At 39.7% G+C, this 19,160-nt stretch overlaps 1 protein-coding gene across 1 annotated transcript; it reads left to right on the top strand.

Moving 5' to 3' along the window:
* Positions 1-3,491: 3,491 nt before the first annotated feature.
* LOC127410425 (apolipoprotein B-100-like) lies at positions 3,492-18,734 on the top strand. The gene is made up of 26 exons (XM_051645678.1): positions 3,492-3,589; positions 3,866-3,901; positions 4,330-4,442; positions 4,756-4,901; positions 5,222-5,366; positions 5,750-5,902; positions 6,207-6,331; positions 6,444-6,529; positions 6,855-7,305; positions 7,582-7,699; positions 7,792-7,938; positions 8,040-8,251; positions 8,371-8,599; positions 8,804-8,983; positions 9,103-9,306; positions 9,460-9,624; positions 9,749-9,954; positions 10,139-10,312; positions 10,418-10,548; positions 11,037-11,238; positions 11,476-11,648; positions 11,770-11,945; positions 12,077-12,192; positions 12,310-12,683; positions 12,812-17,241; positions 17,356-18,734. Exons 1-26 carry the CDS (start codon positions 3,532-3,534, stop codon positions 18,517-18,519), a joined length of 9,714 nt encoding a protein of 3,237 aa, XP_051501638.1. The 5' UTR covers positions 3,492-3,531; the 3' UTR covers positions 18,520-18,734.
* Positions 18,735-19,160: the final 426 nt, after the last annotated feature.

Below are 19,160 nucleotides of genomic sequence, written 5' to 3'. Positions count from 1 at the left end.
GTTGTTTAAAAATGAATTATTACCAAAGCAACTTATTTACCATGGTTGGCTTTTAGTAGGTACTTTTATCCAAAGTGATTTACCATTTGTCATTTTACCATTTAGCATTTTCCTGGATCAACCAGGTGCTGAGTGCCTTAGAAAATGTAATTGCTCAGACGCTGCTCTTTCATAGCTCAGGAGACTTAAATGAGCTCTCAGTAATATGGCGTTTAGGTATCAACTTTGTCTGAGATATTTCTTCTAAAAAATATCTCATGAAAAATCGTACATAATTTACCAGTTGGCTATTTCATATGGTCTCGCACGATGTTGTTCGCATAAACTCGCACGACTTCATCACATGCAATTTCCCGGATGTGTAATGCAGAAGTAAGCGCGAGTTTCACGCACGAGGCGTTAAGGAAATACTTATTAATATTATGCCCATACCCAAACCCCTTATCTAAACTTAACCAGTTAGTAGAGTGTGTAAACATGATAGGAAGCTGTTGCGTGTGACAGAAGCAAGTAACTGTCATGTATTAAATGGAAACGATGTCCAGCAATGTCATTGGCTGTAGTGAAAGTCATACGAATTCAAACGAGTGCAGTCGCATGATATCATACGAATTAGCCAAATTTTGAAAAGTCCTACGAATCCTGACGATTTTGCCATGAGTGTGTGTAACAGTTAACAGAGTAAGAGTACAGAGCTATAAAACGAATGTGGGTGATATAGCTCAGACAATTTTGATAAGAAACTTACAAGTTAGAAAGAAGGCATCTGTTTCGGCTGGTAGCAGGTTCTTCAGTTGTCTCCATTAGTTTCACGTTGTCTATTCTTAAGTCTCAATCTCAAACTGTGAGATTTGTAGCATTATGCAAAACAGAAGTATGACATAAGTGTTAATAGAGCATAAGTCTTGTATGAAATCAGTGTGCTCTTGTTAACATTATAGGGTTGATCTGACTCATGCACTGACTAATTACCCAGATATATACTGATAAACATTACGTTCCTTATCAGAAGTGCTTATCATTGTTTTAGCTCAAAGTTTTTATTAAAGCTGCCCTTATTTTCTATATTGTCTGGATAAATAAATACTAAAAGACAAATTATATAGCAACAACCAAAACCGTATTTTCTAAGTCATGAAATAAAACTGTTAGACTTTTAAGTTCTTTTAGAGCAGTTTGGTTTTAAACAGTACAAAGCACAGTGCAACTAATCTTTACTGGCCAGACACTCAATAACAAGAAGCGAGACAGACTTCTGTTGATAAGATACTTGATAAGTTAGTCTGTTCCCTAACTTGGGGCAAAGACTGCACTGATCTCGGCAATAATTTTTTTTATGTGACCAAATAATTAAATAAATACTACATTTTTGTCAACATTCTTGATACCTTCTTTTCCATTTCAGATGCACTGTAAAAAGGGGTAACGTAACTTTTACCTTAAGGATATACACTCACTTAACACTATATTAGGAACACTATGGTCCTAATAAGGTGCCTGACGTGGTCTTCTGCTGTTGTAACCCATCTGCCTCAAGGTTCGACATGTTGTGCATTCTGAGATGCTATTCTGCTCACTACAATTGTACAGAGTGGTTATCTGAGTTTCCATAGCCTTTCTGTCAGCTCGAACCAGTCTGGCCATTGTCTGTTTACCTTTCTCATCAACAAGGTGTTTTCATACACAGAACTGCCACTTACTGGATGTTTTTTTGTTTTTGGCAACATTCTGAGTAAATTCTAGAGATTGTTGTGCATAAAAATTTCAGGAGATCAGCAGTTACAAAAATACTCAAACCAGCCTGTCTGGCACCAACAAGCATAACACGATCGAAATCACTGAGCTCAAATTTTTTGCCCATTCTGATGGTTGATGTGAACATTAACTGAAGCTCCTGACCCATATCTGGATGATTTTATGCATTGCACTGCTGCCACATGATTGGCTGATTAGATAATCGCATGAATAAGTAGGTGGGTCTTCCTAATAAAGTGCTTAGTGAGTGTATTTCTGCTTGATCTAACCTTTAAAAATTGTTTAATGTAGTCATGTTAAATAAAACTAGCTAATTTAGATGTAACCACATGAAGCACATTTTTAGGTTACCTAACAATTATTTTTTAACAACATTCATTCTGTTTCAGACTCAGAATATGTCTTGTTGTAGAGGAACTATATTTTTTCCCCTCTTTTAGGACATAATTTCACATATTGCACCGAAAGCAACAGAAAACATGTTCTCTGTCTTCAGCATTACATCTTCAGTCTTATGTAACTCATCTTGTGGAACTTTTTTCTGATTAAGTTATCTCTTCTTTTAATGACCTCACACAAAATGATGAGAACAACACTTCATAAATCGCTATGATTTGGTTAACTGCCTCTCAGGATTCGGCGTGGCTGTTAGCCTCTGATAAGTTCTGAGCATGTTCCCAATTTGACTGAATTTAAAGAAGCAAAACTAAAAATGAATGCTTTTCTTTTAAAGTAGTTTTTGAAACCGTGATTTTCAAAAGTTTGCCATGAAATTCAAATCAAAACACACTCTGTGTTACATCTAGTTTCTTTCATTTTCCGTAGGATCCATGTCCTTAATGCTGTAGCTAATTTTGTATAGATAATTCCGAACACAGTCCATGTTGGATCCTAACTGGTAGAAATGTTCTGTTAACTTTTGCACACTGCCTTGGTTTTACATGATAAGTGTTGTAAATTGGGAGAGGACATGTTCCTTGACAACAGTTCAGATTAGGGCATGACTCAAATATCTGTCACTGCAGAGAACAATAATTAGAACTAACTGCTGGGACGTGATTTAATTTAGGGCATCGGCATCTCCTATAAATGTTTAAAAAAATAAGAGGTTTTATCAAATTGATGGATGTTTAATTTTTTGAGCTTACGCACCAAAGCTACTTGCATGGATATATAAGCTTTTTCCGCCTCTGATTTCCACCACAGAATTCTATCAAACACAATACATGAAAAATTGTGATGCATGTATTCGACATTGTTAGTGGAGAAATTAAAGAGTGAGAGTGTGAAAAGTAATAAATAGAGTTTTAATAGAGTTTTTTTTTTTTTTATGTTGTACTTAATAGTTTGTCTTGTACTATAATCCAGGAAATAAACTAAGAAAGAAAACTTCAAATGTAATCTACAAAAAGTCAGAGAGCTTTTTTGGTCTTCATCCCTAGCAATAACCTTTGGGCCGAGCCAAATTTCGCATGAAAAAACTAAAATCAATCCAGCAAGGCAGACAAAAGCTGTACTTGCTGTTGGGTCGGTGCAATCAGTGAGTTCCATCAGTCCCATTGCTGACAGGCCAGTCTTGGGAGCTGTTTATGGAACAGCCTTTGCCTTTGGCCTGCCACACTGGCTGATGGAACTTTGGACCTGTTGCAACCCTTCTTTAACCCCTTAAGTTGACCGATTAGAGACGAGTTTAAAAGGTGTGAGCCAGAAGAGCAGCGCCAGTCTCCAAGAAAGGACTCGTTTTCGATCCAGGGCTTTCTGAGCTTCTTCTGACCCATGATGGGGAATATGAAGCTCTGCTTATTGCTGCTACTCAGCACCTATGCCGTAGCCCGTGAGTATACGGCTCCTTTGCATTCTGTTTGCACTGATGCTAGACTACCTAGATGCACTGAAAATATGTAATTGATTATTTTATCCTATTTTAATTTTAGTACGCTGTTTTCTGTAATTATTCTATGATTTGATGCTATTAATTTGTTTGTATGGTTATTTTCAATATTTCTTTTTTTATTACTGTTTGATTTCATCTTTGATTTATCATTTGATGTAGCCTGTGCTATTTTGATTGCACATTTTTAAAATTATATTTACATGACTTTTTCACCAGAGCAAGAAGAGTCCAGTTCTCATCCAGAATGTCACTGTAAGTTTTTTCTTTCTTTTATTTCTCAAACTTTTATGAAATGTAGTTGTTTTTGTACACAAAGTGTCTAGGATTCTTACTAGGTTCTTATAAATGATAAGCATCCCTCCTTTTCCTTACCCTTTACCTACTAGACTTTCTGTACCCATCGCTGTTGTCAGTTACTTTGACCCCGCAATAAATGACATCACCAGCCTAATCTGGGTCTGACATGTACTGTACTCATTATCAACATTAGACAGTGCTTGAGTCCAGATGTCAGAGTCCAGGTTTTCTAATTGCTCACCCTGATTAGATAATGCAATAAAAAGTGATACAATTAAAACTAGAACTATAAATGTGAAATTAAAAAATACTGCGAGTATACCATTGTATGTTGTTCGAGATATCCCATCTTTACATTTTTCTTGTGTCTGTTTAATCTGCAGTGTCTAAAAGATTTAAGATCTACAAAAAATATACATATCAGTATGAAGCAGAGATCCAGAATAGTGTGAAGGGGACGTCCCACCTCACAAATGGCCCCAAAGTATCCTGCAAGGTACATTTAACTTTGAGAAATGGTCTCTCATACGTCAGCCTTTCAATATTCTATTTTTTTTCACTTGCTGGGTGAATGTTTTCTTTAAGCAAAATACAATTTCTTACTTCTTTTGATTTTTGGTGGTGAAATATAACCTGGATATGTTCTCGACAGGTTTCATGAGATGTATCCCTCTGTAATTAAATATGACTCAGTAGAGGGTCTAGCTTTGCTCAACTTTCTGCTCTTTTAGTATTGCATTTCTTCTCCGTTTTGGAACATCTTGGACTTTTTTCATCCATTAAAGTCATTAACTCCCCTTCATCCATAGGTTGAGATCGATGTCCCCCAGGCATGCAGCTTTGCGCTCCGCACCAGCGAGTGCTCTCTGACCGAGGTTGTGGGAGTGGCCGCAGATGGGACAACCACCTATGCACCGCCTGCTGAGGCCCAGGCCTTCCAAGCAGCCATGGAGAAGTAAGTCTGAGTGACACCTCACAGTTATAGAGAAATACATAGCCAATAAATCTGCAATTGGATCTGTCTAAGAATTCATGATATTCAAAATGAGCACACCAACCTTCCTGTGGAATATATATAATAATACTACATTTAAACTATATTTTTTAAGGCTGGTTTTTGTTGGTATTTGCTGGGGCAATGTGAACTAGCCTTTTTTGTTCAATTTATACTGTATGTTAATTTTTTAATTGATAAGAAGCTGACATTTTAGCCACAATTTTCAACAAATTCAATAGTTGATAACATGGATTCAACTGTTGCTTTTCTTTGAACAGGAATACACTGAAGTTTGTAGTTGAGGGTGAGACCAGTGTGACACTCTACCCTGAGGGCGATGAAGCTGACATCCTGAACTTCAAGAGGGGTATCATCTCTGCTTTGATTGTGCCTGTCATGGAGAAGGAGCAGAGCAAAGACATGGTAACAAAAAATTTATTTCCTTTTATTATATGTTGTACTGGTCATATTAACTTGATTTTAATTTTAGCAATGCCGTCATGGACACCCACTAAATAACTGAGCAGATAAATTCTCTTATTATCTGGAATAATAAATTCTACTGAAGAACATTGTCATCTTAACCTGAGTCAACTGATAGGAGACAATTTCATGATTATGATATTGCCTAATTATCCACATGAACCTGGGATTGAAATGACTAAGTACTTTCAGTATTGGGTGGCAAGTTCTGGAGGCCAGCTTTTGCAATCATGATTCGCACTGAAGTATTAAAGGCTTGTTTTAAGCCTTTATGAAACAAGTTTACATTTATTGATTTTGATTACATTATTTCATTGATCTAGGTCACTGTCCATGGAATCTGTGCCACTGATGTCAAGGTCAACACCAGGGAGGATATTGCCACCGATGTCAGCATCACTAGGGACCTGTCTGGTTGTGATAGCTTTAAAACCCAAAGGAGCCACAACAGCCCCCTCGCTATAATCACTGGCTTGGTAAGACATTTACACTGCATCGCATCCTCTGTTGGTTGAAGGACATCAATCATGGCTTCTAAGATTTTTAATCAGTTTTGGCCAGAGGATTTATTTATTAAACCAATACTACATTTGTAAAAACAATGAGGTAATGCTAAGGCAAACTGCCTCTAACCGATATTGGCAAATGCATGAAATTACCTAGACTATGGCCAGGATCAATAACAAATGGTCAATACCACCTATCCCAGCAGCAGGTAAAAATATTATTGTTGTATTTCTCAAAATAATGTTTATAAATTCCTGTCATTTTTTTCAAAAGCAATACCCTCTGTCCAAGCTGATTGGAAGTACCCAGGCCTGCAACTATAAGTTTGACAACCAGAAAAAGCACATGACCTCTGCTACATGCACAGAGAAGCACATCTTCCTTCCCTTCTCTAACAAGTGAGTGACAATGACATAATCTCACTGTCCAATTGTATAATTGTTAATACAATGTGTGTATAACTGGAATATCACATTTTTATTCCCTCAATCTCATTTAATTTATATGCAGGAATGAGTATGGCATCTCTTCCCTTGTGAAGCAAACCCTAACTCTTCAGGGAACCAGCAAGATCAATGACAGAGTTTTTGATTACCGTGAGTATCCCCATTTTCTGTTTAAATTTCAAATAGATTAAAGATTTCAGATTAGATTTACCTGTTCAAACACTATACTGCCCTACAAAGCCAAAACACAAGAAAATGGCTATAAACTTTTTGGATTGTAAACTAAATCTGTGCATAGTTGAGACAAACCCATCTTTCAAAAAATGGATCATAGTCTAAGAGACCTGATTTTGGTCATAAATGACTGCGTTTAGGGCAGTAAAGTACCTTTATTCTGAACAAATGGACTAAATTTTTCTCTGGATTGGTCCTATGCAGCCTTTCATTCATATATAATTTCCCATATTTAACACAGGTTCTACTGACCGCAAGCACTTGGCTCTGGAGGTTGTGGAGGATAAGGCCCCAGTCCAGACCTCTGAGACCCTACTGTCCACCTTCAGAGAGCTGAAATCAATGCACGAAAGACCACATGGCAACCAGAGGGCAAGCACCTTCCAGAGACTGGTGTCTGAGCTCCGTGGACTGGAGATTGAAGCTCTGAAACAGGCCACCACCCAGATGGTGGAGGAAGACCAGCTTCTGACCTGGCAGGCCCTGACGCAGTGCGGCACTGCAGAGTGCGCCAGCTCCATGTTATATATCCTCAAGACCTTTGACTCTGATGCCATCGAGGTAGATGCTGCTGTCTATGCTCTGGGAATGATGCACATCCCCACTGGCCTCTTGGTGAAGGACATACTCGAGATTGCCCAGACCAAGCAGAGCAAGGCAATCATGTATGCTCTCAGTAATGTCGTAAGGAGGTACGTGTTTCAAGACCATCTGTTTTTCACTTCACTGCTGAAAAGACCAGCATAGAACAGCATGAATATCCATGCTGGTTAGTGATGTTTGTGTCTGGTCTAAACTAGTCAAGCAACATCAGCACACCAACATTAAAAACACAACATATGCTGGTGACCAGCTATCCTGGTCTTTTCAACAGGGTATACATCACATATAGCTTAAAAAATCCAATGTTTGCTCTTTTATGATTTTTATCTCCACTGTAGCTGAGCATGTATGCTTTACCCCTTCAGGCATTTCCAAGCTGAGGGTCAGCTCACCTCTGAGATTCTGGAGGTGTACAACTTCATCAACTCTATCCTTGGTGCCAACTGTGCTGGAGACAAGGAACTGACCTTCCTGACCCTAAGGGTGTGAATTTCTAAACATCTACCTTTGTGAACCATTTTCCCAATTCGCAATTGGAGAACAATTATCTGATCATTGTTATATTCCCTATTTAGGTTGTTGGAAACATGGGCGAGGCAATGGAAGCAGCTGATCCCAACATCAAGAACGCCCTGCTCAAGTGCATGAGACAGCCTGCCACCACCCTGTCCGTCCAGATGGCTGCCATCCAGGCTTTCAGACGCATGTCTATGACTTCTGATGTAAGTGTTGCAAGTTCCCCAAACATGGATTGTGTGCTATGCCAGGTAATATCTCTCAAGTCCTAGGTACTAATAGAATGCATTCTTTATTTTTCCCTCAGGTTCGTTCCAACATCCAGAGAGTTGCGCTTTATGCCAAAGGTGCTGTTCAGAAGAGACTGGCTGCCTATCTCATCTTGATGAGAAAGCCTGAGGAAAGCGACCTGGAGGTTGTGAAGAAGATCCTCACCCAGGACCAGAATGTGCAAGTCAAATCCTTTGTGGCTTCCCATGTCTACAACATTATCCATTCCAAGGACCCTGAAATTCAAGAGTATGTATTTTAGTTACTTTTTCATTTTGTCAGACTAAATATAAGAGATATAATGTGCTGTTTATCCATTCAGTTTGTTATTTATACTCCCCTCAACATGGTAACTTTTTCCTTCCCAGGTTGGGCAAAAAGATAGTCGAGGTCATGCAGGACGATGAGGTGTTTAGCCACTCCAACTTTACTCAGCTCTCTCGTAACTATAAGATGGATGCATTTATGCCAGCAAAGGAAGCAATGGGCTCAAGCACAAAGGGAAGCATCATCTTTGACCCCAGCAGCCAACTGCCCAGGGAAGTTATGCTTGAGACAACCCTGAAGGCCTTCGGTTACAACCTTGACTTCCTGGAGGTAGGAGAGGTCATGTGTTATTGTCTATGTAAACCTTATTACTGTACTTGGACAGATCTTAAAAAAGACGTGTAGACGAAATATTTTGTTTGCGCTTGAAAACTAGGCAATTGATGTACAGTCTATTCAGCGGGTTTCTAATGTTACTAGCTGTACCTTGACTTAGAATTTCTAAGTAAAATTTGTATTTGTTTTGTCACCAAGTTTGGCGTGGAGGGCAAAGGATTTGAGCCAACTGTTGAGACTCTCTTTGGAAGCAATGGCTTCTTCCCTGACACCATTTCCAAGGCAATGTACTGGGTTGGGGACAAGATGCCAAACAAAATGAATGAGGTTCTGCAGGAATGGGTTGAGCCCCTTAGAACAGAGAAGACTAAGAGACAGGTACTGATATCAATTTCTTACAAAAATAATGATTGATATTTGATGATTAATATTTTGATTTAAAAAAAGCATCAAAGGTAAGTTAATATCACAAGCATTTTCATGATTCTGTTTGACAGGTTCCTGAGAACATTGTAAGGGAAATGGTGCGCAACTTCAACAAGCTTGCTAAGGATCTGTACAACCTGGACTCCCCAGAGGCCGTGGCCTACTTGAGGATCATGGGAATTGAGCTGGGATACATCAAGAGCACCAGTGAACTGTCTGTCATTGTCGACAGGATGGTCACATACGTTCAAGCCCTCAAGTCCTCACCTGCTTTGGTATGTAAATTTTCATATACATGTTATACATTGATAAAATAGTATTTCATGAATCATAACCAATGGATTTAATATGTGATATTCTAAGAATAGATGTATTTTAGGATTGTCTGCGGAATGTTTTTAAATACAGTTGTTGCTGTTTCAATTCAGATTACAAAGGCCTTGATGTCCGGGGATCAGAGCTTTTTTGCTCATTATATCTTTATGGATAATGAATTCTCCCTACCAACCGCCTCTGGATTCCCCCTGAAGTTTGCTCTGTCTGGAACCTTTGCACCTGGAGTAAAGGGTGGTCTGCGTATGGTGCCTGGCAAGGTGTTAAAACAATCCTTGATATCTACTTGATCAAATTTCTAATTGGTTGATGTGGAAAAACTTGTTATATATTGTAGAAGCATTTCCACTACTATTGCTCATTTTTTCACTACTATCTTCACAGAGTGAACTGTCTTTCTCACCCTCCATGGGAGTTGAATTTGTCACCCGTATGGGAGTCCACATCCCCAAGTTTGTTGTCTCTGCTGTGGAAATGCACACTAACATGTTTCATGAAAGCTCTCTCAATGCCAAAATCACCATGGGCGATGGTCAAATTAAGCTGTCTATCCCTGCACCCCAGGGTCCTAACCAACTCTTCAGAGCCAGGTAGCTGTTTTACTGTCTATCTGAAACATACTGAAATGCTTTATTGTAAACAATATCAACATTTACTTTGTCTAACCTTAAAATAAATGTTCATAAAGAAACAGCGCAAGCTTCCAACAAATTTGGTCAAGTCATTCACCAAAAAGATTTAATGAGAAACCCTGTGTCATTTTTCCATGAACAGCAACAAGCTCGTGATGGTGTCCAACACCCAGGTCGCACTTGTGCCTGACACAGGTGACAGGACCGTCATTGCAAAGTGCAGCCCCCTCATTTATGGCATCAATTACTGTACTAGCATTATCTACTCTAGAGCTGTGACAAATGCTCCACACTTTCCTCTCAATGGAGAGTCCATGTAAGTATCAAACTTCCTGAGTTCAACAACACATTCAATCATTCATCTATTTCCAACATTTTGCCATAAATCTCACATTATACTAAACCTGTTGCCTGCAAACAGGTTTGCTGTAAACATGGAGCCCACCGGTGAAGTCACTGAGTACACTGCAACCTTTGCCTATGAAGTCTTGAACGAGGGCAAGGAAGGCCACCAGAGGGTTGATTCTCTGAAAATGATTCTGCGAGCAGAAGGCATGTATACTCAAAAACAGTTAATTTAAAAAAACATGATTTAATGACTGAATCTAACTACATGAGGTTACACCAATGAAAGTAATTTTTCATTGTTCACCAAAAAATTACAATTCTTTCATCATTTACTCCAACCATCTTGTTTTTCCAAAATCATATTTTTTGTAACTTCCATGGAACACAAAAGGAGATGTTAGGGAAAATGTTGTCTTAGTCACCATTCACAGTCAATGCATCGTTTTTCTATACCATATGGTGAATTGTGGCTAAGGCTAACAATCCACCTATCATCTCCTTTTGTGAAAACGTCTGAACAACATGAGGTTGAGTAAATGGTGACTGAACTTCCATTTTTGGGTAAAATATCCATTTACAGTAACAATAGCAAGATACCACTTTTTACAGTGATTCACAAAGAGATTTTGTTTAATTGGATTTGTTCTATTGGTTTCAGCCGAATAATCATTTTTCTCTGTTCTAATCATTAGGTGCTGAGCCCACTGAGGCCACTGCCTCTGTTAAGTACAACAGGAACAGTAATGTTCTCACCACCAGCATTGAGATCCCTGACTATGATGTTGAGGCCGGAATCAAAGTTGGTGTCACTGACAGCATTGCTAAAGGAAAGAGGATCACTATTGATATCACAAACAAAAACATTCCCCAGCTGTCTCTCATCGGTCGTGCTAAGTAAGTACAGAAAATCACTTTTAAAAACACTTGCCATGTTCCTTTTAGACACATTTTATACAGACATGTTCCTTTTAGACACACTTTTTTCCATTTTGGGTCCAAAAAGTAGATGCAACATTCAAAATGCTTATTGTGTGCGGCTAATTTGACAAGTTCCTGATTTTATACTAAAATGCGACCAAAATTCTTATTTCTTTGGGAGGAAATCTAAAGACATGTTTTTGCTAATAACAGGCTTGAGGCCATGAGAGAAGGTTTGTTGGAAGCTCAGTTGATTGTACCCTCATTCAACACTGAAGCCACTCTTACTGCCACCATCACCAATACTGAAGATTTGACTCTGGAACTCAAGAGTAACATCAAGCTCCCAGAGACAAAGTCTGTGCAGAAGATCACCTTCCAGTTTGGTAGGGAATCCTTCTCCTTTCATTGTTTTTTGTTAAAGCTTTAATATATTATTGTTATTATTATTATTATGAGGAATTTTTTTTATAAAATGTGATAAGTGAACAATTCTTCTCACTACAGCTGATGATAAGATGAACGTTGAGCTGAAGTCTGACATGGACTCAGAGATTCAGAAGCTAATGGCTAACACAGCACCTCTTCAGAGTCGCATGCATCAGATCTTTGATGACATCATGGAACATCAAGTTGTTAAGACTGACATGAAGCTTCGTCACATTTATGCCAAAATCTGTGAGGTATGATTGTCTCCCATTTATTTATAGATTAATTGATCATGAAAGCAAACCATTCAAAAACACAATTTGTATTAAAGTCATGATTATTTTGTGGAAGGTTGTTCATACCAATATGTTCAATGATATTACAGGCTTACCTCATTTGGATGGACAAGATTTCTGCTGATGTTCCCTACCTTCAGTTGCTAAGAGAGAACATTCCTGATCTGACTATTCCATCTTTGCCTGAGAGGGTGTTCATGAACACGTAAGATTAATTCTAAACTCGTATCCCTTTTTATGCATATTATCTACATTATCCACACAATAACTGCAAATGTGGCATATTCACTGACCTTCAAAATCATCTTTGTTTTATTTGTAGAGAGAGCACATTCAAATACAAGTTCAACAAGGATCGTTTCACAGTCACCATTCCTTTGCCTCTTGGTGGAAAGACATCTGAGGACCTGAGAATCCCTCCTACCATGGCCACCCCTGACTTGGCTATACCTCAGATTGGTCTAATGCTGCCCTCTAAACAGTTCAGTCTACCTACCTTCTCCATCCCCTCCAGCTATGACCTCTCAATGCCACTCCTCGGAATGGTAGAGGTATCTGCCAAAGTGAGCACCAACTTCTATCAAATTGAGGGAGTTTTCTCTGGTGGCAACAACACTGTCAATGAGCCCAGCTACATTGCAAGCTACAAAGTGTCTGCTAACAGCCCTGTGGAACTTCTTGCCTTTACTGTGGAAGGTAAACTCATTAGATTTTATACTATAACATTATTTATATTAGATTCTATGATCGATATGATATGGATCTTTGGATAGGATTTTTCTTCTTTCATTTCTAAAATTAATGACTTAATGTTTTACATGCAGGAACTGCCAAAATTGCTGACACCCCAGAGGACATTGCAAAGGTTGACATCAGTTCTTCCCTGCACCATAAGCTCATCAATGCACGTTTCAGCATAATGGAAACAGCCAAAATCACAGATGCAGTCAAGACTACAGGAAATTACAAGATTGAAGCTTCCAGCCCTCTGGGTATGCAGATGTCCCTGGTGTACACAGCCCAGGCTTCTATCTCCTCTGAAATCACAGGCGATGGCAATTTGGATGGATCATTGAAAGTAGGCCCCATGTCTGCTAGCACCACTGCCACCCAAACTTTTGTACTTCAACCCAAAAGCAGAGAAGCAAGAGCTGAATCCTCTATCAGGGTGAGTTCTCCCATTTTCCAAATCCAAAACAAGATGAAAGCTACAGCAGCCAGTGGAGAACTTTCATTTGAGTCAAACACAAACATCAACAATGACCCAATTCGTCACACCACCACGTTCAACATTGAGCTCAAGGAGGCTCAGTTAACCTTCAAGGCAGATTCTATCACCAAAGCTGATGAGCGCATGCTTCGCAACCAGGTAGGCTTCTCTGCAAGCATGGAGGAGGCCACTATCAGGATTGAGTCCCAGGCTGATGACAATACAAACCGTGCTTACTCCCTGCTTGCTGGATCCCTGAACACTCAGGGACTGGAGCTGAATACAGATGCCACTATCAACTTTGCTGCCAACCGAGCCTCCCACAAAGGCACCCTGTCCTTCACCAAGGATGGCTTGGCCACTAGCTGTACCACCAATGCTCAGGTCAGTTCCGTGACCTTTGAATACATCTTCAATGGTGGTATTGCAACATCTGGTGCTACAATGTCTGTATCTACCAAGGGAACAGTCCATGAGAACAGTGCCGAACTTAAAGTTGAGGGAGGACTTGCAAGCTCAGAGGTATACCTAAACAGCATGTATAAGGGTGACATCTTCAATGCCAACACTAGAAACAGGATCACTTTCAAGTTGAATGAAGAGGGCCTGAACCTCTCTAACAAGTTGACTGCATCGCTTCTGGAGATGAAAATAGAAAACACTGATTCTCTGATACTTACCCTCAAATCTCTGGCCATCAACTCTGAGTCTGACAACTTCCTGAATGAGAACAACTTCTACAAGCACAACATCGCAGTGGACATTCATGACTTTACAGCTTCTTTCAACGTCAACAATAATCTTAAGGTCATCGGTGTCAACTTCATCAATGATGCCCAGATGAAGGCAGAGCTTTACAAGATGGAATTTACTGGAACTCTGAAGGGAACCTTTGGTGAAGAGGAGCTGAGACATACATATGAGATCACCTACGCTGACCAGACAGCCACTGCAAAGTGCAGCACCACTGGAACACTCCTAAGCTCTCAAATGACTCAGAGCTCTGACCTTGAGATTGTTGGATTTTCCTCAAAGTTCATCAATGAGGTGCACTTCAAATCTCCCTCTCTCCGACTGGAGAGCAAATTACTCACCAAAGCAGAACCATTCAGCATGAATGTTGAGAGTTCCTTCAACTCTGATGGAGAGCTCAACCTGTTTGGAAAACACAGTGGTCAGGTGAACAGCATGCTGCTCCTACGTGCCGAACCTAAGTCATTCTCACACAAGCATGAATGCAAGGCCTCAACCTTTCACCAGCTGAACGCTGGAAACTCCATTGAAACTAACTTCCAGAATGAAATAACCAGTGTTTTCACACCTCAGCAGCAAAAACTGAACATCAAGATGGAGTCTAAGCTAAACGGTCATGCCTTTGACCAGAGCTTAGAGATCTTCAACACTCCAGAGAACATTGGTGTTGCATTGAAAGGCACCGTATTAACTAGTCTCTTGAATGAAGAAAAGAGCAATCAGAAATTTGCCATCACAAGTGCTGTGAAATATAAGAAGAACAGTGACAGTCATTTTATTTCCCTGCCCTTCACTGAGAAGCTGCCTGCTCTCACTGAGGAGATCAAAAATGCAATGCTGACCATGAAAGATCAGAGCATTGACGTGCTTAATGGCATTGATGGAAAATATGACATTAGAGCCACTCTGCAGAACAAAGGAAGTGAACTCCGGCAAGTAATTGAAGATTTTGATGTGGAGACGTTTTATGATGATTTAAAGCTTTTCAGCGTCTACTCAGCAGAAACAAGAATTGAACAAACCCTGCAGCTTGTCAGGCACTGGATTGACCATTTGGAACAAAGAACTGGCATTATCACCAAAATAAATGAAATCTACAACAAAGTCGATGAGGTTCTAGCAGAATATAAGATTGAGGCAATGGTAGGGAAAATCACTGATGAGGCTGTGGACCTAATGAAGCAATACAAGCTAAGGGAAACCATGCAATCAGCTGTAAGTTATCTAAAATCTATTGGCATCAAACCACTGTTTGACAAATTCTTTGAACAGGTGATTGAGCTGATCAAACAACTAAATACCAAAGCCAAACAAATGATTGCTTTTGATTATGACACCCTGGCTGATGAAGTAAAGCAGATGGTCACTGACCTGAGCAAAATCCCCTGTTTTGGAATTCTGTATGGTGAATTTGAGATCATAGCCCCCAAGCACACTCTGAAGACCACTGCTGAAGTGAAAAATGCAACAGACAGCTCTGATGCTCCTCAGTTCACTGCCAACCTGAATTCTCAGTTCCGGACACCTATTGATCTCTTGGCCTACACCTTTGATGCCACTGCTCACCTTAACATCCCCAGAATGAATGATATGTCCCTGACTGAGACAGTGAAAGCCAACCATATGGCTTTCTCTTTTGATCACCAGGGATCCTTGTCCATTAATGGTGCTTCAGCCAAGGCATCTGCTATGACCTCTGCTAAGGCAACCACAGAACCATACAATGCTGAGTTTGTGAACAATGCATCCCTGAACATGGAGAGTGGATTCTCAGGTACTTTGGAGACTTCTTACAGCCACAGTGTGAACATGCCAGTGGCCAACATCTTTGGTGAAGCCACAATGACCCAGAAGGCTGCTGCTCAGCTGGAATCTGGCATCATCAGCCTCACCCTTGGAAATGATGGCAAAGCCAAGTACTCTGTCCATGATTATTCTGATGACGGAACCCACAAGAGTGACTTGGAGATTTTGATTAGTGTAGAGTCCATAAAACTGACCTTCAGTGGTGCTACTGATAGCAGTTTTCTCAAGATGAAGCAGAAAGTGGATGCCGAGACTGGTGATTTCACTCAGATCACATTTGATGCACAAGCAGAGACAGAAACTCCCTTCATCAAGAGCAGCATTGCAGTTGTTAAAGGGCAGATTCATGTAAAGGACCCAATGGTTGAATTGAGTGTGTCCCACGATGCTGAACTGATTGGCAAAGTTGAGGGTACCATTTCCAACTCAGTTAACTTCAAAGCAGTGCCTTATGAAATCATCTTTAAAACCAAGAACAAGGAGAACACCAAACTTGTGCTTCCCTTTAAGCTGTCCGGTAAAGTTGATTTGCAGAATGACATGTCATTAACTCTAAGTCCCACAGTGCAACAGGCCAGCTGGACCGGTCTTGCTAGGTTCAATCAGTATAAGTACTCTCATAACATTAATATGGCTAACAGTGAGAAGGAAATTCAGATCTCTGCATCAGTCAATGGTGAAGCTGACCTTAATGTGCTCACCTTGCCAATTAACATCCCCAAAGTGACTGTCCCATTCATTAACAAGGAAACACCATATGTAGAGAGATTTTCTTTATGGGAGGATGCAGGCCTTAAAAGAGTCTTGATCACACCTCAGCAGACCCTTGATATAGATGCACAGCTTAAGTATGTGAAGAACCTAGAGAAGTTCAACATGGAGCCAATTCTCAATGCTATCATTAGGAAAATCAAAATACCCATTTTTGCACCCAATTTCAATTCCAAAATCACATCAGATAGATACTCATGTCCTTATTTCACAGTGATCACTCTACCCAATATACAGGAGTCAATCATGATCCCTGTCATGGGAGACCTAACCTATGAGTTCTCTGTGAAAACCGCTGTGATGACCATGAACACCAAGGCTGAGATCCTTAATCAGGATGAGACTGCTGCTCAGTTTGAAACTCGTGCAACCTCCGAGTTTGATATTTTCAATGGCATGACCAGTGGCTCTGCCACCTTGAACATGAATTCAGGGATAAATTTGTTCACCAAGCTCAATGTGGAGCATAAATATTTTGAGAACAACTATAATGGACTTTTTCAGTCCAACCCCGAAGTCTCTAAGGCTGTTATTTCAAATGCCGCTAAAGTCAATCTGCCAGCTGTGAAATGTATGCTCTACCACAAACTAACTGGAAATGCCGAAGACGGCCTTACTGTCTCTGTATCTTCCCCATCTGCTGGACTCCTTGGTCTTCAGCTGCAGAGCAAGAGCTTATCCTACTATACTGGAAGACTTTTTGGTGCTTATCCGGTAAGACTCAGCAATTTATTAAATTATTATGAATAGTTTATTTTCATATTATTCTTAATAATGCTTAAGAACTTTCAATTAGCAGTTGACATGACCATACCATTTTCTTTACAGTCTGAGGACAATGTAGACATCCTGAAGGTAAATGTTGCGGTAATGGACTCAAACAGGTTGAGCTTCCAGACAGAGTGGAACAAGGAGGTCCCCAGTCAGATTCTCAGGTGGCTTAAGGAGAAAGTTGCTTCCTTAAAGGATCTGAAAGACACAATAACATATTACATCAATGCAGTTTATGATGATATCAGCAAGAAGTATGAGAAGCTAGAGAGTACCATTGATGACATGAAGGATCAAGGTAAAGTCATTTACAGGAGAGCAGCTGAACAGATTGCTGCTGCTGACCTCACAGGAATCTGCAGTAAGATCTCTGAAAACATGGTGATCTTCCTAAGAGCATACCAGAATAATATCCAAACCCTGTTGGAGGCAGCCATCTCATTTATGAGGGACACCCAGTTCCAGCTTCCTGGACACTCTGAGAAATTCTCTGGACTTGAGGTCTACAATAAAATCAGTGTCTTCATTGCTGATGTCATCAAAGAGGCCATCACAAGGATACCAGAGGTCGTCGCCACGTATGCTGAAACTGTCACTGAGTATATCAGAGAAGTAGAAGTCACAATTCCTGGGTCCACCTACATTATCAATGGAAGAGAAATGTTAGATGACTTCCATGCTGCTTTCCAGAAGATCCAAAGCCAAATGATCACCATCGTGAAGGGTCTGGGTGATGTTAGTTTTGAGACCATTGTGCAGAAACTGTCTGAAATCCTGAAATTCAGTGTGGAGAAGGCAGAGGAGCTCCTAAACACTATCAAATTTCAAGATCTGGACATGCTCTCCAGCTGGATCAGCAATGTCTACACTGATGCTGTCAACTCCAACTTCCTGAGTGAGATTACTGAGCATGTTGAGAAGTCCAGGAGAATTATTGAAGACTACTATAAAACTGTCAAAGCTAAGGCCCAGGAAATCTTCGCTGAGATGACCATTGAGCAACTGATTGCAGATATCCAGGCCTGGATTGATTCTACTGTGGCCCGTCTGCAAGTTATCTTGAACCAGTTTATCGAGACTCTTAAGGATGCCATCAAGGATGTTCAATCCTATGTGAGAGTGAGTGACACAGAGATGGACATTGACATTCCTCTTCCATTCATATGGAATTTTATTAGTGGAGTGTTTTATGGTCCTTGTATCAAGACACTCTCCAGCTAAACTATTTACTAAGATAAATTATCAATATTGCCTCATTAAAAGTGTTATGCCTATACAACATGTGTCCAAGCTGCTTTGGTTCCCTCTCTTTGTTTAGTAAGTGACTAATTTAGAATAGTGTTCTCTAATGTAAATGTCTGAATGTTACAATCTATGCCTTATTGTATTTAAAAAGCAATGACAGTGAAGTCCCAATAAAAACTATTTGTACTGCATTAGTTGTTTTGTGTTGTATACAATCAGCTGTTACTACAATAATCTCCCCTTTAAACTTTAGGACACTTACAGTGACACTTACAGTGACACTTCCTTATATACTGTATATAACCCTGTTTTGTGAAATTAGTTTTAGATCAAATTACGTAAAACACATATAGGTCACAGCACAGATAAATAACTAGATAAATGAAACAGTGTACTAACATACAGACTGGATATAATTTACATTAAACAGAAAAGGCTTAGAAATATATTAAACAAATAATAATAATAATAATAATAATAATAATAATAATAATAAAACAAAATAAAGTTTAATGTACTGCTATATAAAAATAACCCCAGAAATCTTTAAAGGAATAGTTCACCAAAAAAGGATAATTCTCTCATCATTTACTCACCCTCATGCCATCTTAGATGTG

The sequence above is a fragment of the Myxocyprinus asiaticus genome, chromosome 19, assembly GCF_019703515.2.
Source record: "Myxocyprinus asiaticus isolate MX2 ecotype Aquarium Trade chromosome 19, UBuf_Myxa_2, whole genome shotgun sequence".
Classification (NCBI taxonomy): Eukaryota; Metazoa; Chordata; class Actinopteri; order Cypriniformes; family Catostomidae; genus Myxocyprinus; species Myxocyprinus asiaticus.
Note: the sequence above shows the minus strand (reverse complement) of the source record. Positions and strands in the feature narration are given on the sequence as shown.